General features: G+C 41.0%; 1 protein-coding gene across 2 annotated transcripts in view; it reads right to left on the bottom strand.

Moving 5' to 3' along the window:
- Positions 1–4,378: 4,378 nt before the first annotated feature.
- The window catches only part of TMEM163 (transmembrane protein 163), a 95,409-nt gene continuing 72,865 nt past the window's right edge, over positions 4,379–26,922 (bottom strand). For both annotated transcript variants that reach the window (XM_084524265.1, XM_084524264.1), the window contains 4 exons: positions 23,818–23,914; positions 10,014–10,125; positions 6,922–7,063; positions 4,379–5,510 (listed from right to left, as the gene is read on the bottom strand). In XM_084524265.1, coding sequence (XP_084380391.1) covers positions 5,450–5,510; positions 6,922–7,063; positions 10,014–10,125; positions 23,818–23,914 — 412 coding nt within the window. In that variant the 3' untranslated portion in view covers positions 4,379–5,449. The remainder of the gene's footprint in view (positions 5,511–6,921; positions 7,064–10,013; positions 10,126–23,817; positions 23,915–26,922) is intronic.

Below are 26,922 nucleotides of genomic sequence, written 5' to 3'. Positions count from 1 at the left end.
TTGATAGGTGCTGTAATAAAATGCCTGGGAGGTTATGAGCTGATGTGTCAGAAAAGACATGCAATATACATGTCTGCAAAGAGAAATTCTTATGCTAAACAGTCAGTTTAGGAGCACTGAGAGGTTTCAGTGGAGCCATCCAGGCCTAATAGAAGAGGCTAAGAGGGGAGCACATACTGTATTGGGTAGTAAAATGATTAGGGAGGGGGGGAGGAGAGGAGTAAAAAATGAAGAGCAGGAACAGGAGCCGTTTATGTTATAGAAACGCCCATTTGTAAGACAATTGCTTCATACTTTTTGAAACTACACTGGAGGGAAGCAACTGCTTACTTGGCTACAATCACTTCCTTTTTCTACCTTTTTCCAAGTTTGTATGTTTTGGACTTTTTTTTTTAATCTGGTCACACAACTGAGTAGTTGAAAGTTAGAACAGTACAGAAAGCTGTGACTATCACCTTGGGCTTGTTTTTTTTTCCCCCCTTTTTTCCTATTCTGATTAATGACACACACCACTAGTAATCAATAGCATTAATCAAGATGTCAGGCTGAAGCAAGAACGTGAAACGCCTGCAAGCTGGGAGAAGGCTTGTGCCTTGGTTGTGGCTATCCAGCTGCAGGTCTTTTTGCTGGCTGGAACGAGGCATTGCTTCGTTTCCCTACTTGTTGTTCAGCTCTGACATTGTAAGGAGGCATCTGTAAGACGGCAGGCAGCTACAGTCAGATGTGCTGCAGTCACGTAACAGAAAAAAAATGTATGAATGCTCGAACTTGGAATAAAAACCACACGTGTTGTGCAGCTGTATTGGAAAGAAGATCATTGGGGGAGATTAAATACTAAGTGCTTTAACTCTTGCACATTTAGACTGGTTTCAGTCAAACTCCAGCTGGTAGAGAGCCCATAGATGGAAACATTTCTGCAAGCAGCACGAAGCAGTCACTGGAAGGCTTCCCTCACGCTGCTACTTTCCACTTCAGCATGCAGCAGGCCAGCTGACTGCCTAATGATGCTCCTAATTTATGGTTGTGCTTGTCAGGACTTGCACGTTTTATTACTGTACCAATCGGGGGGTTGCATTTCACTGAACTCCTCACAGTAAATCTTTGTTGCCAAAAACTTAGGGATGTTTGCACGGAGCAGGCTCTGGGTGTGAAGTCTCGCTTTACTGGAGCCCTCAGCCTGGGGGAGCGGAGGCATCGCTTTGTGCACAGCTCTCAGAGCAAAGTGTGCCAGACACAGATGCTGGAATGGTAGCAGCATCTCTTAAAGAAATTGTACCATGGAGCAAGGTTTTGCTGTTCCAGCAAGTGACGGCTGGTGTTCGCGATAAGATCAGTGCAGCAGAGCTCTGAAGCCCCCTCTTGGCTTTGATTTCCCCCTTCCAGAGCAGGCAGGAGGCAATGGGACCTGCCCAGGGCTGTGCTCGATGGCTCCTTTACTCCTTCCAGCATGCTGAGGTGAAGGGTGATGGTCCCGTGAGGCCCAGTCCTGTAAGGCCCGTGTCACTGAGATGTGACTTCTGAAAAATACCAGTTGGGGGCAAGAGCATTGGCTGACAAATGGCCATGTGTGCTTGTTACTGGTGAACCAGACTTTAAACATCGTAGCCCTTCTGTAAAGGCTTGGTATAAAATGTATCACAGCCTTCCTGCACCTGCTCTCCCTGGCGGTGGGGCCACTTCTGGGCGTGCAGGTGATGTTGGGGTCTCCTCTCTCACTGCCGGAACAGCAGCCGTGCTGGCCCCAGCCTGCAGCACCAGGCAGGGAACAGCCCCGAAGTGCCCCGGCTTCCTCCTGCAGTTACGGGTACGGGCGGTGTGTGCGGCCACAGCACCGCGCGGTGGCACTACTCCCCCCGCAGCAGCAGCCTGAGAGAAGCGAAGGGTGCCGTGAGCACAGCGAAAAGCACTCCCCGCCTTGCAAGTCCTGGATGGGGCGGCTGCAGAAATGCAGCCCGGGGACACCCCTGGGAGCAGCCCCGGTGCTTCCCTGCCTCTGTGGCTGCAGAGGCAGCGTGCTCGGTTACGGCTTCCCTACAAAGCTGCAAGCGGACTAAAGCAGTGCAGGATGCGAACTTGGTGATTTCTGAGTTCAAAAAAATATATGTAGCTTTTAACTACAAAGGGAACGTGACCAATTTCCATTATCTAACAAGGGAGGTATTCAACATGTACCATGTCCCTACCTGGCATATGCAATGCACGGCTTGGGGCTCAAGACTGCAGCTGCTGTAATCCTTGCTGTGAGAGCTGTTGGGAGCTTCCTTCTCTGCTGAACTGCAAGGCAAACTCAAAGCCTCTGCTCAGATTCATCGTCACTTTCAGGGATTAATTTGCAGCTCTGAGTTTGGGTAGGCTTTAGTGTGCAGCTTGTGATCACCAAGTGAAATGGCACGCTGGGCAGTGCTGAGGTTCAGGTGATTCGTCCTGAGCTACCTCAGCTTTTTTGAGAAGTCCACCTTCACTCAGCATAGCTGGGCACTTGTTATGCCATAGTTAGGAAACAACTGGTGCAGACATCTACTGAAGAAAATCAATACAGAAAGTGTTACCTTTGGGTGCCCGGCTAGATCAGGACATCTCAGTTAACTGGATGAGCAGTGATTGCCGTTCCTTATGTGGTGTGCCAAAAGAAGTGGCTTTGATGCTAGCTGGCTTCATCGGCATGTATTTGTTCTCATTTCTGAGGTATCATTTCCTGGTCTTTTTCCTTTGAAGTTGCACAAGTGTTTCAGTTATTTTCTTGTACTTACCTGCTAATATCAGAAGTGCTTTGAAGCACCTGAAAAGTTTCTGCAGTTTAGGATAGGACAGGACAGAACAGGATAGTTGGCAGGGGTTTTCAAAGATCCCCAAGTCTAACTGCCTGACCACTTTCTCACCAGAAGCGTGTTACTGGGAGCATTATCCAGGTGCCTGCTGACCACTGGCAGTGCCGGGACATTACCCTCACTGGGAAGCCTGTGTCACCGTCTGCCCACCCTCACGGTAAAGTTAATCTGGTAAGAAAAAAGATGAAGTTGTTTAACCTCACCTTTTCCCAGGCTATGCAGCTGGAGGCTATACTTACAAACATCCTCTGAGAGGTGTGAAACTTCATTTACTCAGCTTTTACCTTTACCTCATGCAGGAACACATCTGCATTGTCCTGTGCTCAGCATTTTAACAGGCTGCTTTAACGTTGGAGCTGGACACTGCTTTGAATGTCCTACGTGCTTTCAATGGTCTGGGACCGTGTTGCCAAGATTATAGCAGGAGTTAAGTATCTTGCCACAACCAATTTTACCTTCTTGCTTCTCTTCTGAAGCAGCTGGCGCTGGGCTCTGCTAGAAACCTGCTGCTGTTGCGCACAGCCCTGCGGGGCAGCTCTGTTAGTAGGTCCCAGGGGTCATTCTAGTGACTAGCACTGGGACTGGAGAAGTAACAAAGCCCCTGAAGAGGTGGAAAAGGGTAAACAGTATGAACAGAACTAACAAACACATGAAACGTGTAATACAGGTAGGTTCGGGCCATGGGGCTATGATTCTGATGCTGTAGACGCTCGACACAAGTGAGTTCAGCAGCAGGGAAGTACCAGTTTCATGGCTCTCTTCAGGGGACTTGGGAAACACAATGGGAAAATATGAGGACTAAGCAAAAGCATAACAAATTAGGACCTTGTGCATGAAGAAAGGGTTTTGGGGTGGTATGTGCTATTTAGAAGTCTACCTTTTTGTACGGTGACAAATCCTCTATGCTAGGTCCTTCTGGACTTCTTGCTGAATGCATTTATGAACACCCAGTGACAGCCGGGCATAAGCAGCACCAGGATACTGATACGAACAGTAGTATGAAGTTTGTTTACAACCATTTATACAAACTTAATCAATCCAAGATACGTGTAAACCAGCTATAGCAGCCAAACAAAATTCATTTTGCAGTAAAGCATTTTCTGTTGTTTCAAAAGGAAGTGTGACACCTTCCCAGCGCTGCACACCTCACGTAGGCACTGTCAGGCCAGTGAAACCTCTGGGGTCTCTCCCTGCATGTGTCATTTGGAGTTTGCTTTTAATAAAGATCCTTGAGAACCTGGCTAAGAACTTGCTAAGTGACACATGATGGGAAATACGGTTTTAGATAACACAAGGTGCCGGTAAAGAGAGTCCCCACTTTACTTCAGTCACTAAACTACTCATTGTAGGGCTACTGTCATTTACAAAACCTATTGTAGAGTAGCTAGAAATAGGAATTTCTAGCTACTTGGCTACTTACCACAGTCCTATTTCAACCTCTACAGTGGACTGTCTGCTATTTTTTATCCACCTTTGATAAACAGAAGCAACAATACTGTCTCTGTGTTGTGAAAGCCAACCTGAAATATATAAAATAAAGAGAAAATGGATATAGCCAGAGAATCCAGTTTAATAGGCTGCTATACAGGAAGACTTTGCTCTATGATACATTCTGGAAATAGTTTTCAAATGTTACTTACAGGTACTGTATAAAATAGATACCAGTTTTATTGACTATACATCAAGATTCTTTGATAATTTAACCTGCTATTCAGTAATACATAAGACGTGTGATGGAAGGTGAGCAACACTTTACGGAACAATCTAAGTCTAATAAATAGATCTCTATCTCACCACCAGGTTGAGCCACTGCTGTGTCATTGTCAGACTACAGAGCAACCACAAAGTCACACACGCTGACACACCTGTGCAAAGTACAATAGAAGATGAGAATCCCATTCCTCAAGCAGCTCCTCTTCCTTGCAGGACTTTTTGGCTTTGGTCTGTACAGTAATACTGCGTGTGCTTGTTTGATCCATGCAAAGCAATGGATGGTGTCTTGTTAGGAAAAATCAGAATTTAAACTGAGGAGGGATAGTTTCAGTTGGCTTAGGATTAAAATGGAGTACCTCTCTGCTCACAGAAAGGTTTGCAACTGCTCTTTCTGTGGGTCTATTTAAAAAGGGGTGGAAGAAGTTGCTACTTAAGTGTTTCAAGCAACACAGCTCTCGGTGTCCGCTCTCTACACGGGGTACTCTGTTAGCCAAAGAGGTTAGCAAGGCTTGCACTTCTGTTACAGCACATGTTGAGGAAAATACAGGCTGGGGGAAAAAAACAGGATCTGAAACTGGCACTTCTTTACCCACAGGTTTATCACATCATTAAGAACACTTTCACTCTAGAGTATACAACATGGCAGCTGGGTTAAAACTGCAAACTGCATGTTTTCTATTTTCACAGGAATCGATAGCATACTTGACAGAAAAATGCTGCTGTTTCGCTGAATTGCAAGCAGTGTGCACATATGCCGGTTTTACAGAGAGATTTCCCATTAAAACAAACTTTAACAAAAACAGACCACGGGAAACAAACCGCATAGTTAATAAAATACCATTGGCACCACTTGCCAAAATGCATGATGCTGTAGGTCTACAGTCCTTACAAAGAAGAGGGTGTGAGCTTCACTCAAACATTTCGTAGTGGCGCGTTTGCCTTACACGGGGAACCATGTCGATGAGCAGCCTGCAGGGGAGAGCAGAGGAGCGGTTATGCAGGGACACAAAAAGAAGGCCCTAGAACTGGGGGGCTTTATTTACTTACTTATACACACAAATTTATGTTACAAGTAAAAGAAAACTCACACGTAGTAACCCTTATCTTGCTTTCTCCTGATCTAAATTAATTCTGCCCCAGAACTGATTCTGCCCAAAAGGGAGTCTAAAACTGTACAGAGATGGTATTGCCTTTAGAAAGTTTGGACACACAGCTGCATTTGGAAACTGAAATGCACAGCAGCAGTCACTTCTGGCTAGGGAAGATGGGGCATTAGTGGAAGAAAGCATCTTGTAGCCACCTGATTCCCACACAGCTGCTGTAAGGTCTCTAACCACACAGAACTGCAGCAGTTCCAGCAACTGGAAAAAATCAGGTCAGCTGCTAAAACAGAATTTAGTTTTACCCTTTGTTTTCTTCATTATCCCTTACTGTGTCTTGGTGACACAATGGCTGAGCTGACTGTCGGGCAGAATGTTGGCAGGGATGTAGTAGCACGAATTTCAGAGGCTGTACGAAAGGTTTCCAACGCTGTTTGGTACATTTCAATATTTTGGTACTGATTTGCTGCTACAGTTTTCCAGAATAGGTAGCTTTGCAATTGAAGTAACAGCAATTATAGTGCTTTTCCAAGAATGGTATTCCCCATTAAAATGTTAATTTAGTTTTCCAAGTTTAAGGGGAAAAAAAAAGCACACAGCTTCCAGAGGGCTTACTGCAGCCTAGGGCTAGTTCTCTACAGTGGCGACTCCAATTAAATAGGTTGCTGCATCTCCCCCTTTGTCTTATGGCAGAAAGAGAGATGAAACACAAAACCCTTAGATTCCAAGCCGCCAAGGGAAATTGTGGCAGTAGAGGAGCATGTGGCAGAGCTTCACTTGATCTTCCTCTATTTCTGATGTCATGAATCAAGAAATCATCTTGCAATTTAGTGGAAACAGTATTATTTGAAGTATAACTGGCTAACCTTCAGTTCCAAAGTTGCTACAGGGTCAGACTAAGAAAGAAATCAGAGGTAAGACCATTCTTTAAGCTTAGGCATCTTACCTTAAAGCTATGGTTTTGCTGGAAAAAACAGTGCTTAGAAGTGCAGCATGGAGTGATCTTACCACATATTTGTAATTATTATTTTTTTAATATTTCAAGGCCAAAACTCTAAATTCAGGTATAGAAAAGCCTTCCTTCCTACTGACGAGAGACAGCCAGACAGTCTTTTGTCCTTATTCATGCGCTGTGCTTCAATACTGGCAGCTAGTCTAACAAAATCCAGTGACAGATTTCACAGAAGTTACGCTGGCATTTAAGAGCTATAGTTTTTTCCATTAACAAGACAGCCCACCTACAGTATATAGAGAAATACCTACTAGCAGGAGATACTCACTTGATCCCATAGGCAAATATTGTTAGTCCAATTAAAACTCCTATACTGCCATCCAGAAACCAGACAGAAGAATTGTGTTTAAACACTTCTGCACTAAGAAGGATGGAAAATCCCATTATTCCACCTACAAGAGAGTTGAAACCTAGACGGGGGGGGAAAAAGGGAGAATCAAATCTCAATAACCTCACATACGGAGACAAGGTCACCTGTAGGGAGAAAAGCCATGGTTGTAGCGGTACCACCAGAGAGGGACCCATACACGAGGTGAGCCAGGGCATGTCTACACAACAAACTTGGAATATTTGGTGTCTGACCAGTGTTTTGTAAGACCTCTGTCACTTGTCAGTTCTGATTTAAAATATTTTACATTCATTTCCCCATACTGTGTCTTGATTTAGTTGGTCCCAAACTTTTCATTCTCTGTTGAGTTCCAGATGCTAGATACCATGATGACAAATGAAGAAGACAAACTTGACATAGTCTGTGCTGTGTCATGAGCCAACTCCAGTCAGCTGCAGCTTATACTAATTGCCCATTTTTTTCCAGCTCTCCATGTCTGCCAAGAACCACATGCATGGCACTTACTCCTGAATGTCTCCTTTGATCTACGCCTCCCACATCCCAGCCCTACCTAAGTTGTGTTAATTTTTTCTGAAAGATGTAGCTAAGACTTGACCTTCTATAGCTGACCTACTTGTATAATCCATCCATATTTTGAGTAAGATGCACCGGGTTCCTGTCAGGGGGAATTTAAGTGCAAAGGAAACCCTGGCATGGAAAAGCATGTGTTACCTAGCACGTCTGTGGCAGAATGGGGAGCGAAAGGTCTCAGACTCCCCAACCTGTGAGAAAAGGGTTTGGGGCTGTGTTTATTTGTGTTGTTGTTTGTTTGTTTGTTTGTTTTCCAGCTGTGGTAGTGCATTCTACAATAGGAATCTCAAAACTTGCACGTAAGTGCTTGATTGCTGAATTAATTATACCAGTCTAGCTAAACCAATATTGACACAAAGCACTCGAATGAGCTCCTGCTCTTTTTTATTCCCAAGCAATATAACTTGTACTGCTTATACTTGTCAATGAAATATAGTGTGTGTATAAATATATTAAGTATAAATTAATTAACTATATATTTAAACCAGTGTTACTTCCCCTGCTCCAGCTGAAGTCAGATCCCATCACCATGATATGCAAAAGGCAGGAAATAATAAGACATTTTCTTGCTATTATTGGCTGACGGTTCCAAATGATCTAAAAGCTACTTTCAGAGGAAATTGTCCTCTCTTCCTGCCTGTCCTTCAGTCAAACCTTTCTTTGCTGGTGCAGCAGGCTGCAGGTATGAAACCAGATGCCACATTCTGTGCATAAGGCTCGCTAGCACAGGATACAACAGGTGGCTAAATCTGGGAGGGAAATGGGTATCTAAAACCTACAGGAAAGCTGGGTGACACTGCCCGTCTGTCTCATCTCTGCACCTGTCCTTTGAGATGGTGCAAAATTCAAGATAGGAAAGGGCTGCATTTATTATCCAAAAGGCCATGAACTTTTGCTATACACAAACTGTATAAATAACATTCTGCCTTATCAGGATTAAAATATTAAGGCTTTAAAGAGCTACTGTTGTAAAGCCCTATTCGAAAACAAACGTTTTCTAAGAACAAATATCCTCAATAGAAGTTGACATGTATGGCAGAGAATCTGAAGTTTTGGAAATAAACCTATTTTTCAGAAAGAAGAATGTATGCTCAGCTTACTCAGAACAGTTTGCTGCTATACAGCCAGTGATCACAGGAGGTAAAACAGCAGGAAACAGAAAACACTAATAAAAGAAATGCAAGGGAGTGTTAAATCTGTCTCAGACACTGAATCACATTGTCTCCTCCTGCTTGTTAATAAACCAAGTATACATGTAAATATTTTTTGTGAAAGAAGTTATCTAACTACATGTGGTAAGATCAGCCTCTCACATTTTCTAAAATAGCTCTAGAAAGAAGAAAATAGAAATAAAAAGCAGAATGAGTTAACTGTTTACTTTATTCCCTAATTTTTTAATCAAAGGATGAGCAAGCTCCAGCTCAGAAGCAATATAATTAGCACAAGGATGTAATTATGGGCAAAGTGATCTCTGTGTTATACAGGAGACCAATTCAGAGCTAAAGTGATACAGGATTTTGTCAGCTAATGTTTTGTCTGAAAAAAGTTGATTGTTTAAAAAACAGGACACCTTTTTTAAAGGGAGGGTTAGATTTTGCCTGCTTAGAAATAGTTCTAAAACAGTCAACACATCTCGCTTACACTCTGACAGCAAAGGAAGTCAGACTCACTGGTCCAGTTCCCAGGATCCTTTCCAGAATCCTTTTTGCAGGTTGCTGATCTTTTTGTTTCACACAAAAAGGGGGTCCCTAGTAAGGAATAGGATCACTGAACAACGTGGTCTGCTGGGAAATAATTACACCTGCAGGGAAGCAGTAACTTACTCCTACCTCCCTGCACTGCTGTTTTGATTCTTTATTTTTTTTTGCTTCTTTTGTATTTATAATATAGATACTCACAAAGCATTTATATAAGCGGGACAACATAAAATATAAATACTTGTGTTATCACACATCACAAAAAGAAAAATGAAGTAGATTTAAATTACTCATACTAAAGGAATTATATGCATGAAGGATGATTGCTGCTGAAGGCAGGGAGGCATTCTCTGCAACAGACTTGCTACACTTGCATTGTAGGCATGAGTTTATTCACCAGGTGTAGGCAGCAAGGATGGATGTGACTTTGCCAAAGCTATATAAATTGGTGTCATAGCCCCACGCTGCAGTCTAACCTCTGACACACACCTCATTGATTATATGCTCTCTCTATACTTGTATTATTGCTTACTATCTAGCCATTAACTGCTTGACTTCCATCAGACAAACCTATTTCAGTATCTACGTAAGATTCCAGTGGTACCATGGATTGTTCTGTTTCTTGTTTGTTTTCCAGTGGCTTTCTCATTTTGTTTCCCTTGTGCAGGGATCACTAGCACCCTATGTGTCTGCAGAATTCCCTTGGGGAGTCTATAAGTGCAACAGGATCATCTCCACACTCACCGTCAGTTATCAGCGCTCTGCTTGTAAGGACCTTTCCCAGCATAAATTTGATTACTGCCAAAACAGTGCAAAGGATGCCACTTAAAACGGAGACGCTATACAGGAAATCATCCTGAAAGAAAAGACATCAGACATTAGTACATCTTATGGTCCTGTCCTACATATTAAATGACAAATAGTACTCGTTAATATGCAATTACTTGTGCCACTGAATTATACAACCTGAGAAAAAGATTTCCTGAGTTATGACTTTCATGACAGCCGGTGCTTATTCTGTTTATAGTACTGTCAGTAATTGCTCTTGCAAACATAATTAATGATGGTTCCAAGCAACACAATTTGAACAGACCCAAACTCCTCAGATTCAGCTTATGTACCTGCTGGGCTGACTGCAGACTGCCTAGTAATCTGATGTCTAATGCAATCAAACACAAAGGCTCTACATGCAGGATAAAAGACTGAGAGCAAAATCCCACTTACCAGATCTTTGTTGATTTTTTTATTTTTTTTTTAATGTGAGAAATAATAATTTAATTAATTTCAGAGTCTGCAATTGCTTTGATTATGTTTGTTTTCCTTCTTTCCTAAGGTAAAGTCTGGTCCAAGCTATAGCCATATGAGTTTTGCTACTGATGTGCAAATTGGGTTTAGCTCTTAGAAAACAAATTTTCACTGGGCTTTCATTTCAAAGCTACAGAAATATCCACATTGCTTAATTTGAATACATAACATGAGCTCCCTAAGCTCCCCTGACAGAAAGCTGAATGTCTATGTAGGGCAAATTTAATTATTGTTTAACATACGTTCTCTTAAGAGGTCATCTGCAGGCGCCTACCTCTTTCCCCTGACTATTTAGTGTTCAGCTGGGGAGAGCAGAGCCACTTTTGGGTGCTGAAACACTGGCACCGCAGCCAGGTGCCCAAAAGGGGTCCCTGTGCTTCCTCCCCAGTGAGGTCCATCAGCCCACGGGCAATGCAGAAGCACTACCATGCCTGCCTGCCACCTAACCACAGAGTTGGAATAGATTAATTTATTACTCTTCATAGAAGCTTTAATTTAAGCTGTTGCAACATCAGTAGAAATAAAGGAAATATCAAGAATACTTTTTTTTTTATCTGCAGGTCTAAGTGGGCCAGTGCCACTGGGACCCTGTTACCGATTAAAATACCCTGGCAAAAATCCCTGTTGATAGTAAACACTGTCATCATGATTCATCATCACCTCCATCCATTTTCTTTATTTCAGCAGCAATTCAACACCCAAAGAAATCAAAAAAGGGTTTTGAAGGCTGCATAGGAAGATACACTGGGAACTGGATTACTAATGCAGTGTGCTCACATCCCCAAAATAATTCATTCCATATGTTTTCCAGCAATTTTTTTAAGTTGTATTTTCCACGTCTACTTCATTCTGTCAGCCATGAGCTCATTCTCTAGAGCTGGTGCAGTATTGAACAGCAAGACGAAACGCACTGAGGGAAGGAGCACAAAACAGAAGAGGTTAGAACAAAGAACTAGAGCAACTGGGTAACGGTAGGAAAAAAAAAAAAGGCATTTGTGAAATTATTTTACCAAAATAACTGGAAGATACCCAGTTAGTTTTGGAGTCAGGAAAGACTGGGAATGTTTGCTTGGTGCCAGCCCAGCGGGTAAAGCTGGAAGCTTCCAGAAGATCTGAAACAACAACAAAGCTTCCAAAGGCTGGATAAGCTTTGCAAGAAGCTCCTGCCAAATTTATGCTTCTATATGTTGTGCTTCTTCCTCAAAAATGTATATTTACCACACCCAATGATTTAATTTTGATAGTTTGACAAATTCTGGTTGGTTTGGGGATTTTGATCTCATCTAACATTTTATTAAATAGTTCATCTGATGTTTAATGTACAGCATAGGTGTAAGAGTTCAGAATAACCTGAAGCAGAATGACACGCTCCCTCAACCTAATGACCACAGAGTCTTTACCCTGAGCTAGCAGTCAGAGCACTGCTCTCATGCCATCAGGCTGAATACAACTTTTCTACAGATGAGCAAGTTCATTTTCACTTTCTTTGCAATAGTAAGCATGGCGAGCAAACCTGCTCATGATCCCCTCGAGTCTGAAGGACCTGAACTTTCTTTTTTCCCTACAGAATCTCGACCCAGCTGGTCACCAACTGATAGGAACTGCCTTTCATCAGTTATTGACCCTGAAAAATAGCAGTATATATACTGTGATCAAAATCAGTCTAACAGCTTTAGTGACAGCCAAGGCAACTTATATGTGATACAGGTTTCTGAATAAACTCATAGAGTGAATTTATGAATCAGATTTTTATCAAGGTTTCAGGAACTAAAAAGTTTTCCTAAGTTCTTTTTGTTTAATAATAAAACACAGGCTCATTTTATTGCTAATACCAAAGTGACCGGATCAATCATTGCTCCTTTGCAATCACACTGAACATAGAAAGAGAATAAGGTAAAAAACGCTGCCCTTAATGTGAACACCTCAGTAATTTCTTGCTTTAGACTGTGCAGAATAGACTTTCAGAAGATTTTATCTCTTTTTGTCTCTCTAAGCAGTATTTAAAGAATGATCTCCATTTCGTCGCAGTTTTACACAACAGCCACAAGGAGGCGGCCGATACTTCAGTACAAGGCGAGGAGACAAAACTGAAGGGAAAAAAAATCACCTAAATTCACTTTCCTCAGTCCTTTTCCGCGCTTGCTGGATCTCCAGGCACCCAGCTGGAAGAAGCAGCGTGAGGCTACATGCTGTTAGCAAGAAGGTTTTGTAGATGTAAGAGATCAGCTCAAAATCCGCGGTGAAGCCCAGCTGCTTGGCTGGCACCTACGGCATGCAGGCCGAGCAGGTGAGGCAGCAAAAGGGCAGAAATCGGCTCAAAATGCTCCTTGGAGGCTACATACAGGACCAGAAGCTGGAAGTGGTTTAGGAGAGCATCTGTCTGTGCTGGTACACCACCAGCCTGCAGGATGTGACCGCTAAAAGGGGCTCAACATATTACCTGATCCCTCAGGGCCGCCACAGACAGGACCTGGGGCTGGCGCACCCCTCTTGCTGCAGCGCAGCGGGGCCTGAAGAGTTAAGCACGTCATACTGGGGCTGTGAAATGCTGCCCATTAAACTAACCATCATTTGGAGAAACGAAGACGAGAGAAGCCATAACAGAGAGCCAAATTAATAAAATAAGCCTGGCCATCTGGCACCGTCTCCCTCAGGATCTTCCCTCAGTCGTGCCCTCTCTGTAGCCCTTGCCTTAGCATCTGACAGTCATCAAGAGCACACAGCAGATCTAGCCAGACTCACTGCACACATTCCTGGTGTTATTTTAATTAAAGCAGCAGCAGCAAATTGGGACAGATGATAAAAATTTAAATTCTGATCATTTCCATATGATAAAGGCTTCTCAGCCTTGTAAATAAAGCTCTTTCCTTTTCCATTTCTTTTCATCATATTCCCTCATTACTATTACACCGTACATGAGACCTCAATTAATAGGCACACGTTATCTGGCTAGATGGCTTCATGTATAAAACAGCAGTGTACATAAAGCTAGGTGCTCATCCTGGGCCGCCATCTCATTACACAGCACTCTAACAGCTGCAATCTCCCAATTTAAGATTTTTTTTTTTTTTAATGCAAGATTTTACACCATGGTAGTTTCCCCGAAAAAAAAGAGAGCTTTCCTAGGATGCTTTCTTTGCTCCTAAAAAAGGAATAATAGCAGTCCGCAGGCAGCTTTCCTGCACTTTATCCAAATGCATTGTCCCCACCAGTGCAGATGAGAACAGAGGTCTTAAAAAACATGACAACATTTCCATCCCTGCTTTCAAGGATCTCACCAAAAGCAGCAGTCTTCTTATGGCTTAAGGAAAATTTGTTGATGATGATGTTGTGACTTTGATCTCTTTCTGAATCTACTGTAAAAACTACAAAAAAAGCTGCAGGGGATGCTTCAGCGCTTAGCTTAGTAGGTGGAGATATTTTAACACAATTCCCAGCATAATAACTGAATTTTAGCTGATCTGTGCTCCGAGCCTTTTCCTAGAATGTCTTACTCGTTCTGACCCTAATAACTTGCCCAGATTTCATACCATATTACCACATTATTTCTACCAATTATTTTTTTTCTCTTCTGTCCTTCATTTACACATCTTTAATTTCTTCTTTTGGGATGTAGAAATGTTCTTATTTCACCCTAAGTTTACAGCATTGAGTAAAAAGGTATTTATTGGCATGGGAAGAAGAAGGCCTCTCCCGTGTTCCTCACCAGTGGTGAGCCTCCTTCCTCCGTCAGCCACCACCAGCAGCCCCCCAGCATCACAGCCAGGAGCTGCTGGTACCATTTCTTCATCCCGCTCTGCCCTTCCCACAGAAGGCAGCCTCTCAGCGTGTCCCACCTCTTCTCTGCTGAGTCTTGCCCAGGAAAGAAGGGTTTGAAATGAAATAAGACATCTTGGCTGAGGAGGTAGGGACGTATTCCTGGAATGCTACAGCTGCTGTTGGCAGAAGTGATGTTGTGACTAGCCCAAACCACACCGGGTTTGTGCTGCTAAATACTGGTTTTCCCCATCCCTGCTGTCTCACACATCCCCACAATGACCCTTTCTCAGTCCAGGATGGGTCACTATCCTCTTCAGCACCCACCAGGGCCTGCTGCCACCCTGTTCCCCGTCCCCACCTCCATGTACCCTTGGCTGCCGCCTGCCCTCACCTCACCTGGGCATGCCGGCTGGCAGGGAGCACCTCACTTAAATGGATTTTGGTCTCCTGCCCTTAGAGATGTTCCTAACACAAACACTTTTTTTAAAAAGTCAAAATCTCTACCACACTTTCTCAGAAGTAATAAATAGTTTATGTAATCAGTCTACAGGGAGCTTCTGGGAAGCCAGAGGGCCTACCTCACCAGCTAGCTTCAAAAGGGACAAGAGTTTTAATTGCTTTTCACTGTCAGAAAACAAACCGACAGCCCAGCCTCTGACTCAAGTAGCAGACTCTTCGCATGGAGACACAAAGATCTATTATTAGCTCCAAAACAAAATCCTTATGAATGTTTAAACTTGTATCCTTAGTGCCAAGGCACTGTGACGAAGCAATTCCACACTCACTTCATATCACTGCACCAAGACCTGAAAACAAGACTTCATCAATCACTTCAATTAGCTAGTAACCCACAATTTAGGATAAAAGCTATCAACTACACATTTTTTTCATGTATCTGCAACATTCTCACCAATCTGTAACAGCATGTGTGTTTTAGGGTTAAATTCATTGTTTAAGGCCAAACAATGAACCATCAAACCAAACTTACTGTAACAATAACAAAACAGGATTCTGATGTATAATTAATATATACAGTACTTTGATTTGAAATTATGTGCAATAAATTATATATATATATGTGAAAGACTAGAAGTGTATAGAGAAGTACGTATAGGGACATACGTACATATAAACACAAGCATTGCTTTATTGCTATTGACCTATAATTCAGCTGTTGATGTTGTTAAATATATTATGTATTTATTATAAATGATTGAATTTGCAAATAAACTAGAACTCAAAATTCTACACTGTGCCACTCCAAGCTCCCTCTTCAACTTTAATCAATAATATATGATAGAATTACACGCGGCCTAATCTTACAAGGGATTTCTTTTATAAAAGCATTGGAGGCACCACATCAGATGTGCATCACGTCTTTTGTATACAAACTGATTACATTTTCCTTCTTTGTTCTGCAGGAAATGTCAGAAATATGGCATGATGCTTGCTTACTCTTGCAAAAAAGTGTCCTTTGCCATACTAATGAGGACAAATGCCAAACTGCATTGACATTACATGTGTTATACTATTATCTAGGGAAACGCAAGCAGTAACTGAATAGTAAATGGATATTGATTTACAACCCCAGGTGAAATTAAAAGAGTCACTCTCAGTGTTGCTGGGTTGGGCTTTTTTAGCCTTCTTAATAAACAAGAAATTGTCTGCAAATTCTTTGTGGCAACAGTCAAGCTAAATCTCACCATTTTACACAAATTATATTTATTTCATTCAAGAATATATAGTGATTGACATGAGGAAGGTAAAGAGGCAAATGAAAAAAGGTTTTTATCAGAGAGATGTCAAGAGTTAATAACACTAGTAAATCCAGACATAAAACAATGCTTGAAAACTATGCTTAATTTGAGTTTTAAACCCATTTCCTAAAATACTAAGAAAACATCAAGAAATTACTAAAATTTACCCAGAAATCTAATCATAATGTCATCAATGTCATGGAAAATGACATAACTCCTCCTTATTTGTAATGAAACGTGTGCACCAAATCCTCAAGGTCGGTACTGGGTATGGATATAGCTCTGAAACATCAATAAAGGAATGGCAATTCCTTTTCCTACTGGGAATTACCTTATTATGGCCAACGCTGGCTGGAGAACAAATGCTGTGAGGAACAATAGGGGTAATATTCTGAATCTGATAGCTACAAAAAAATAGTAAATCACTTCTGAGCCATTAAGAAGTGATTCTATTTTAGCTTCAGTACTCAACATTGTAGGAAAAAATAAAATAAATTATACAATCTGAGAATGATACAATCTGAGAATGATTCATTTAAAATTAAGTGGAAGGGTAAACAGAATGAAGGTTTTATATTCCAAATGCCAAATGTTGATTAACTTAATAAGTTGGATGTAATGAAGAACTGCTAAAATTATCAAAAAGCTTAGTTCCAAATAAACCAGAAAGGAAGAGCAGCTGGCCTACTTCTAACAATTCCAGCATGTGTATTAGGAACAAAGAAAAAGAGAAGGAAAAAAAAAGAACTGATGAGTGAAAACAAATTTCCTTATGAGTCAAGGATATGTAAGTGAAATAACAACTTAACAACTTTGGCATGTCATGCTGAAACAGACCCCACAAAAATAAAGCTTCACAGCTACGTAAGAAATAAAGAAAAAAAAAAAAAAAAAGAAAAAGAAAAGTGGAAGTTACAGCTGTAATGTCACATCACTCTTTGCTGTGAAAAAAAAAGTTTTTCAAGGATTTTGTGACCTTTCTGTATTTTCTGAAGTCTTCCAAGCGTACTTGCACATAGCTATCTCTCATGAGAACTGTATTCACAGTGTTTGGGCAGATGCACTGTATAACCCCCCCCCAGGAAGTTAAAGCCAGTGTTACACACTTACGTGAGAGCTGAGGGCACTGCACAGGTTCTGTACAGCACATCTATATCCACTATTCTGTATATATATTCTCTACTCACTGTTCTGTATACCACACCTATACCCAGTATTTTTCAAGAAATCTTAACCAAATATTTAAGCATCCTAGCTATATGAAAAAAAAATAGGAGAGGAACAGTATGATTTCTTTCAAAAACAACATGTTCCAAAACAAGTGTAAAATGTCATCACATCTCTAAATTCATAAAATATGAAAGCTTTAATTAAAAACATTTTCAGACAAATGAGAAAGGAGGTCACAGCTTGATAAAGAAAATGACTTGCGCATATGTGTTGATGCATGCACAAACTGCGTCTACATAGACACCCACGCAGATTTGTTCCACAGGAAAATGAAGCATCTCTGCAAACTTGCATCTCTGCAAGAATTTCTTCACAGAGAAGAAATTTCTTCAGGCGTTGGAACAGGGAGGTGGTAAAGTGGCCATCCCTGGAGAGACACATGGATGTGGCACTGAGGGACATGGCTTAGTGATGGGACTTGGACGGTCAGGTTGACAAGTAGACCTGATGATCTTGAAGGTCACTTTCAACCTAGATGGCTCTTTGGTTCTGTTCTCTGGTGCTCAGTAAAAGTAATTTCCACAGCTTTCAAAATGTGACTGCCCTATATAGAGAGAATTTTTAGTTTCAGAGTATTTGTCACAGTAATTGTAGAAACACAGGAGGAACTGTACATCCATCCCCTGCCAGGGCAGTACTTGCAGTAAGTATGAAGGGAAACTCACCTGCAGGCACTTTTTGTTGTTTCTAAAATCAGGTGTGAGAGAAAAACAATCCATTATGCTTCTCAATGCATATATTCAATTTTAATGCTTTCCAGACCCTTTGGACAAACGGATGCCTTTAGCTGCAGTACTTCTCCTACATCTACACTTTTATCATCTACTCCCTAATTCATGGATAAATTAATTTAAAAACACAGTAAACAATATAATTCTATGGACCTGTTGTTAGAAAACACTGCTCTATGTCACAAATGTTGAAAACACTAGCAGAAGGGATTTTATTTCAGACCTTGAGGATTAATATATATCTCATTTACTTCAAAAGAAACTTATTCCCATGATATTAAAAAGTATATAATTAATACAAGTACAGAATTACAGAGTACGTGAAAAAATTAATTCACTGGCCAACTCTCCTGACACAGGATGTCATTTTTCAGGGCAGGCTTCTTTTTAATTATTATATAAAGTAATATGCATAGGGAAAATCCTAAATTTATCTAACAGCGACAATTTCTGAACTTGCCATTAACCGCAGGAGTTGGAATCTACATTTGTGAAAGTTCTGCAAAAATATCAGTTCAGTGCTCAGTAGTAATTTGGTAAAATGAACATAAGAAATTCATAAGTCATAATTTCTTCATAAGTCATGAAGAAAGTCAGTGATGACCAAAGATAATGAATGCCTCCCACATGAGGAAGGATTAAACAGAAAAGGATTCTACTGCTGTCAGAAGAGACTGGTGGAGCATACAATGGAGAAGACTTAAGACTGGGATGGAGATGATTAACAGGAAAATGCTGTAGCCATCATTTACTCTTCCAGTACAGGAATTATGGAGGCAACAAATGAAGTCAAAATGTAGTAAATTCAAAAAAGCACAATGGGAATATTTCTTCCTACAGTACCTAATTACAGCATCATGTGATGTTGTCAATACTAAAAACCTAAGAAGTGCTTTAAAAAGTGTTAATAGAAATTCCTAGAAGAACAAGGGTATCAGAAGCTAGCATCCCCACGACCATGGGGCTTGCTGAGATGCAGATGGCCAGAACCAGGACCACCAGGCACCTGCTGCTGTCAGGAACAGGAACAGGAGCCAGGGCCTTCAGCCCAACTCAGCATGGCCACTGTTGTGGTTGCATATAGAAAACACATGCATTACCAGCAGCCAAAATTCCAGACAAGCATGTATTATTAAAATGGACCAGATTTTAAACCAATTAATCTATCTAGTCATTTATATTCTACCTTACAAGCTATTTCGAAGGCAAATAGAGACCTTGGTATATTGAGCAAAGGAACTATAAATAGAAATAGAGCATTTCTGTGTTTTCCAGGGTTTTGAAGTATTTGAAAAACTGCAAAAAACATTGTCTGTGCTGACAGCATATACACTACATATTATTTGTAATTACTTAACACAGAGGAAAAGGTAAAATAAATAAAAGCAGAAAAGAAAGGGAGAACCAGTATTAAAAAATGCAGAAAGTCAGTAGCTCTAATTGGCCTCTCTTCTAGGCCAACGTACATTGGGAGTGTTGTAATTCAGTGTGTTTGAATGAAATTACATTCAGCAAGGAATAAAAGAGAACTCAGCTAGGTGAGTGAAAAATGCCTGCCAGAGCTAAACTTGAGCTCCAGTGCTGCAAACTGAGCTGGAAATGCCATGAATATGTAAGCCTGTCATTCTCCTTTTGTTTGTCTGAATCCTGGTGAGGACTAGCAGACCTGCAACTGAAATCATCATATGAAATGACAAAAATATCACAGACTCCTGCTTCCAAATGTCCACATAAATAAAATAAAAGCTGTGTTCCAAACACTCGAAAAAGCATTCAATTGATTTCTCAGTCATGTGAAGTTTGCATCGTTTCTAGCTAGCAGTATTGCCATGAAAGCCACTTGTCTGAGATCCATCCACTTCAAGGACAACAGAATCTCTATACTAAAGAGCTCATAAATTCTTTTTTAAGGAAGTGTCTTTCTCTCTGCATGCATATTAAGAACCGACAGAGAAGTAACCAATGTATCTTAAATCAAACAAGAAATACAACTAACTTTGTATAAGTGATCCAGAATGATTCAGAAGTGAGTAACTGCACTTGTAGGTCTTTAATCACAGCATGTTACAGTTCACTAAAGGTTACTTGATTGCTTGATCTGTTTCATTTGTTAAATTAAATTTGTCCACATCATATACTATTTTCTCCAAAACCTGCACAAATTAAGATGAACTCAGAAGTTATAACTGCTCGGAATTTGTAACTTTGACAAAGTCACTGAAGTTTCCCAAAAATTAAGATGTAAAAAAGACTTTATTGTCTGGCTGTGATGCAGTCAGCCATGGTGCTCTGCATTAACATTTTTGTTAATCTGGAATCCCACACAAATGGTAGAGCAATGCATTCAAAAACATTTCTGTCTTCAAGACTGATTTCATTAGTTTTGTGTTCACCATTGGAACACCAAGTCATTTTCCAGCTGAGTTTAACCACATTATCCCCTCAGACTGAAGTCACACATCTAAAATTTCACACGATGCTCTGAAAAGTACCCACACCTTCCATGACCTTTGCTTCAGGAAAGGCAAATTCAGACATATTGTACAAAAGCATCATGCAATTATGACTCAGATGTGAACACTTACACTGTAACCTACATCTTCTTAACCTGGTAAGGAATTTTTCATGCTACTTTTATATCAGTTTGGGACACCAGTGGAGTTACACTGATCTTTTCTTCGTCTTGATGTTCTATTCTTGCTCATGCCACTAGGATAACATCCCTGGCATCAGAGTAGCATGCTAATACGAAATCCCAATGATACAGAAATCACCACCATGAAATAGTTCATGTCATTATTTGATGCAGAACAGGTTAGTTCATTACTAAACAAAATGCCATAACAGAAAATGTTCTTTTTCCATATGTGTCTAGGTTATATGATGTTACAGAAATTGGTTTTATTAGCGGTTAATTCACTGGTAGTTCAAGAAGTAGAAGATATTAGCCTAGATAAAAGTAGACAAAGAAACTTCTTCCACTACTCATTTCATTTGAGCAGATTTCTGCCCTTCTAAGAAGCTAATGATATTGCCTAGGCAGCTGTGCATGAACTGAGAACTCCCGTGATCAGCAAAGACCTAAACAACTGGGAGGAATGACTACTTCCACTGAGACAGAGAGCACTGCATAATGCTAAGGGACAAAATCAGGATCAGATTCAGGCACAGCTGGAGCAAATGAAAAAGTTTTATTAAACAACATCCTTCTGCCCAAGTAGTTTTAATGTAGCAACACTTAAGTTTAATACCTCACTGGCCATTACTTGCAGCAGTACCTTCACTACAACGCTGTTCTCTCAGTCCCCCCTTTTTTCATTGTTATTCCTGGTTTATACAGAGATCTTTCACCTGTCATGCAACCCTTACCTGCACCAGTTTCACAGTGAGATGTACTGGCAGACTTTGAAAAGAGAACCCTTGCTATGTCATTTAGGAGACACTCAACAGAAGTATCATCTTTTTTCATCCCTTGTTTTAACCTACTTTCCAGGGAGAACCGCAAGGTATGAAAATCCCTTTGTGTGTGCATGTGTGTGCCCTGCCAGACACATCTTTCAAACCACTGACATTACTGGAGCACCTGCATGAGTGAGAGCAGTCAGTCGGATTTCACAGGAACAAACCTGTCCTCTTATTCTGATACCAGGTCAAATGTAAGCAGTATCCACCCTAATTTGTGCCTACTCAACACAATTTTTAGGCCACCAAAGTCTGAATCCAAAATAGTCTGTGACATAAGGGATGTGTACAAATTATGCCTACAGGACTCTTGAAACACAGTGGGATTTCCTCTCTGAGATCACCTGTCTGTAGGTTTCATGTTTTATTCCTGTTGTAAATAAATTTCAAAAATTAAAAGTTAAAATGTGAGGAAGTACAATGTCTGAAATTCATATGTAACTTTAATGGTGCAAATAAGAGACATTTCTTCCTGTGTAAGAAACAGAACCCTCACCTGCAGATGATACCTGTAATGATGGAAGAGTGAGATATGCCATACCTTTTAAACTTTTGTTCCTACTGCTGAAATTACTAGGGCACAATGAGTTAGACTGAGCCTTCTAAATTAATCTGATGTATACTACCATCAAGTCACCAAACGGATCTTTTATTTTCAATCAAGGCCTCCCTTCTTATTTCTGCTTTGCACAGTCAATAGTATGTTTTTATATTGAATTTTCTCACTAAATAGGAGTCAAACTGTAGCCAGATGCATTGTTTGGGCCGAGCCAAGTTAAGAGGTTGTCCATCTTCAACTGGCCTTCAATGTAGGGTCTTACCTCACCCTTACCAAGATCTCCTTCAGCCTTACTGGCACAATGGCATCCATGCTTGCTCCCTAACCCAGTTCTGTCGAAATGCTTTGGTTGAATTGGAGAACTGACTAACAAAAGCATTTGAGCTAACCTAGATCATTTTGACAGAACCAGGCTGGGGAGCAACTACATGTGCTGTTATGCTGGCAGAGCTGAGGAGGCAGTAAATTATGAAGAGTGGAAAAGAGGGGAAGTGAAATGCAAAGAAAACAGGAGTCATCTGTAGCCAAACAATGCACCTGGCTGCAATTCAGTAATGCATTAATTCATGGGCTTTTGCTATGCTACTCATGGTTGCCCAAACTTCACTAAACTACTGAAAATAACTTTCTGTAGTTGCCCAGCTTCTACTTAGAAGTTTCCAAGGGCGTACAGTACCCAGAATTCATCTGCAGTGCTAGCAGTGGGTAACAGGTTCAAATTCCATTTTGTCTCTTTTTCCAGCTCTGCCTCCATCTCCTGGTCAAAAGCAAAGAGTTGAGGCTTCCCTCCAGTGCTGTGTGAATAATGGGACTTGCTGGCGAGAAGCCGAAAGACTGTCTACAGACCAAATTTAGTATGTATATAGCCCAAACTTCATGAAGGCTGAATGCAAAAGGTCCAGGTCAGGTTGCATATGCAATACCTGAACCAAAGCCTAATTTTGTTTGGGCATATTAGAGAGAGTCTTCTGGGAGTGGAACTGTTGCCAAATGGCTCCTCTAGTGATTTGGATGAGTAGAGCTCAGGAAAGTTAGTAACCACTACTGGAAGGAAGCAAGCAGGACAGGACAGAGCAGAACTGAGAAAAAGGCTGCTGCAGAGAGCTGCTCTGTCGGCCAGGTAGGGGCTGGCTTTCATAACCAAAAGAAAGCACAGAGCAGGAGAAAAGCCCTTTGTGATGCTCCATGGTGAACCAGTTGAAAAGCCAGCTCTTTCACCCAGCATGCTCCCCTCACCTGTTTCATTCTTGCTACTTGTACATGGCTCTGGAATTGGAGGCAAGAGCTGGAAAACAAAAAAATAGAATCCCAAAATACATTTTTCCACATTAAAAATAAAATACTGAAGCTATTGGAGTACTAAACTGTGGAAAGATTCTCCTCTTAAAATTCTACCACTTTCTTTAAGCCCCGAGAGACTGCCTCATTTTAAGTGAACTTCTATTCCTGTATAAAAACCTGTATAAAAGTTTTAAGTGATTATGCTGCAAAAGATTTGGCCTGTAAAGGTAAATATGAAGGAGAGAAGATGGAGTCAAGCCTGTAAAAACCTATAAAGTCCAGACTCCATCACATAAGAAAAAAAATACTGCTTGAAGACCAGGACCTGTACGTGCAGCCAGGCAGGATCTGCAGCTGCCACAGCTTCACCAAGTTCAACAAGGCTTGATAAAAGGAGACGTTGGCCTTTCTCAGTTTTACTGGCAGTGTAAAGAGAACATTTTAAAGAACTTGAATCACCTTACCACTTCTGGAAGCACCTTCTTCGCTAGATCGTGGATGGCTTTGATCACAATACATATAGATGATAGGAGGAATATGACACCCAAGATAACACAAGCTCTGTGGAGAAAAAAAAATGGTTAAAAATTTGCTAAGAATATATTTGGAGTTTTCAACTCTCCTTCTGCTGGTGGGTAACACAAAACTAAATTTTAATGATAAAAAATCTTATGAAGTTAAAGATAGAGACTTGGATCAAAGAAGAGGAAAAAAAAAAAAAAAAAAGCATTTCTCAAAAACAGAGGCATCTGGATCCTTCCCAGTTCTTCAAACTTGGATTGTATGTGAGAAGACAGGGTAGACCAGATGATGTTTCAGAGTATGAGTGAGGCAGAAAAACATGCCTCTTCTGCTCCTGATGACTTACCACGCAGTCCTCTAGAGGTCTGTTAGGTCTGCTTCTCCATTCGTTTTTTTTGTTGTTGTTTTGTATGGCATTAGAAATAAGCAAGGGAACTTCATCCTCTTTACCAAACTAGGGAAGATGATTGGTAAAAGTAGTGCAACAGAATGTGAAACCTCTGTTTCCTCCCCAAATCTCCATAAATAATTTATTTAATTAAACACAAGTATTAAAAAATCCAGCAGGTTAGGTCACTGGGATTGCTTCACAGGCTGTCCAGGGGTCTCTCAGTACTAAATGTCAGAAGAAAGGAACAGAGCCTCACCAAATTAGGTGCTGTGTGGAATTAGACTTTTTGATCCTGCCCCACAATCTGGTTTTAGAAAAAGCAAACAACTAGGCCATCGAAGAGACAACAAAGTAACAGAATAATTGTTTTGGATGGGACACAGGCACAATAAAGGGCTTATAAAGCAGGTAATGCAGACCCAGAAGTTCCCAGTCAAAAAGAAAATTCTTTGTTTTGTTCTAACATGGACTAATACCGCTTTGAGATGGAGTTCCTCTTGCTTAGAAATACTACAGGATTTAAGGCTTTGATTTTCTCTACACAAACAATAACAGCCAGTCTACTACAGTATTGGTATATCCATAACTCCACAAGTAGCTCTTCATATACAATTCTATTAGAAAATAGCAAAATACCATAAACAGATACAAAGTAAGAGCAATTTTACTGTTTGAAGCATTAAATATTTAAGAATTGATTTCTACATGTACATTTTTTTCCCCAGAAGTTCTATTTCCTTTCTGTGGTATTCATCGCTTGGTACCTATCTGTTAGCTCGGTCTACGGGTGCTATAATTATTCCAGTAGCATGCTACTATTTTTACCAATTCAGACATCAGGCCATCTGGTGGTTGGCAGCACAAGCAATGTTCACATCAAGCTCAATCTGGGGACTGCAGTTGGACTGGTACTGCTGTGACTACGACAGAAGATGCAGCTGCAGCAGTGGCGCGGGCGAGGAGCTGGAGGAGCTGGTCATTTAATTCCCTAACACAAGGAACACAGAAACACACCGTGGACAATCCACGTAATCCTGTGGGTGAGATCTCAGTAAAGAGGCTGCCCTCACACAGAGAAGCACAGATAACAGAGGCCAGCATCCTTCCCAGCACCGGGGTAGTATGCTCAACAAGGTAGCGTCTCAGGTAGGCACAGCTCTGCTCCATCTATTTTAGGAGATGCTCAGCTCCTTATAGTCTTTGCAATAAACTGCAGCACAGCCCTCAGTCTTGTCCAACTTGATGTGCTGTAAAAAGCCTGAAGAAAAGTTTAGAGACAGCCCTGTTACCCCAGAGATACCCTAGATTCCAACCCCTAGATTCCAACAGGAGAACAAAAATTTGGTCCACAAGCTGTGGCAGAGAAAGAAACTTGCAGAATGGATTCCCTGAAATCCTGCAGTGATCATTAAATAGTCAAAAGGCTGGGAGGAAAGTTCATTTCCCAAAAAGAATGAGCAAAATAAAAAATCAGAGGGCTTTCGGTTTTCTATGGTGCATTTGCAAGCAGATCCCAGTTCTGCAGTTGGTTCCTTCAGAGATTTGCAGTTTCACCCTGTCCAAATGGATCACTGCAGACATCTGTCCAGAGCCTCTTGACCTAGTTTTGTCCAACTCAAAAATTTCCAGTACCGCCTTTTACTACGTCTGTAATATTTAGTACTGTTGTAACTTACAAAGTTTATTGATTAAATCCTTCACTTACTGAGCCAGTGACAGGCAGAAATAAGATACATACACTTCATGCAAGAATTGCTGATGTTTCATCTGAAAGCAACACGGAAAGAAAAACTTTTCTGTCATTCCCAGCAGGCTTAAACCAACACAACCACAGATTCATCAGCTGGAAAGAATGGATTAAACTTCTTTGTGCCAATATTGTTTAACGCCAAGGGAATGGGCAAGAGAAGACAGTGAAACATCATCACCTTCCCTTGGCACATCTCCTATTCCCTGTACACATCCTCTGAGGAAGACAGGCAAGCAAACAGCGGACTAGCTGGCACAAGTTTAATGTGTCCAGGGAATCAGCACTTGCCCTGGCCATTGCCTGACTTGGTTCTCACTCCTGTTGGACTGTTTGTGCTTACCCTGATCTCTGTAAACTCTCCCACCACAAGCCTAACAGCAAACATTTTGCATCTTTGCTATTGCCAGCAGACAAACCATGACTTCAGCAATCTTGAGCTGCTTATCTTATTCTCCAGATCGGTTTTACTGTGTCAAAAGAAATCCCATATACCTACTTAGCCAGAAATAGCTAAAAGAAGAAAGAAAAAAGAAATACATTAATAACAGTGACATGAGTATTAATAGCAGAGAGAAATGCAGTCTGAGGCTTGAATCAGCATTCAGACATCATATTTAGCAAGCCTAGCATCTCCTTTACATTCTGGCTTTTGGAATCCACAGCCATGCAAAATTCATGAGCAATGGCATAGTACTTTAAGTGCTAAAATACATGTTTCTTGTCCTCTTGAGTGTATCAATTCATCTGCAAAACCACTAGAGCAAAACACCGCATTACTACTGAGCCTACTGAAGTAGCTTCTTTCAATCTCATTAGCCAGAAAAATAATTTCTATCCAGACTGCAAACTATGCAAAACACAAATAAAAATGCAGAATAAGAAACCTCCAAAATTAATTTGAAATTT

The sequence above is a fragment of the Aythya ferina genome, assembly GCF_964211825.1.
Source record: "Aythya ferina genome assembly, chromosome: 6".
Taxonomy (NCBI): domain Eukaryota; kingdom Metazoa; phylum Chordata; class Aves; order Anseriformes; family Anatidae; genus Aythya; species Aythya ferina.
This window is presented reverse-complemented; position numbering and strand designations above follow the sequence as displayed.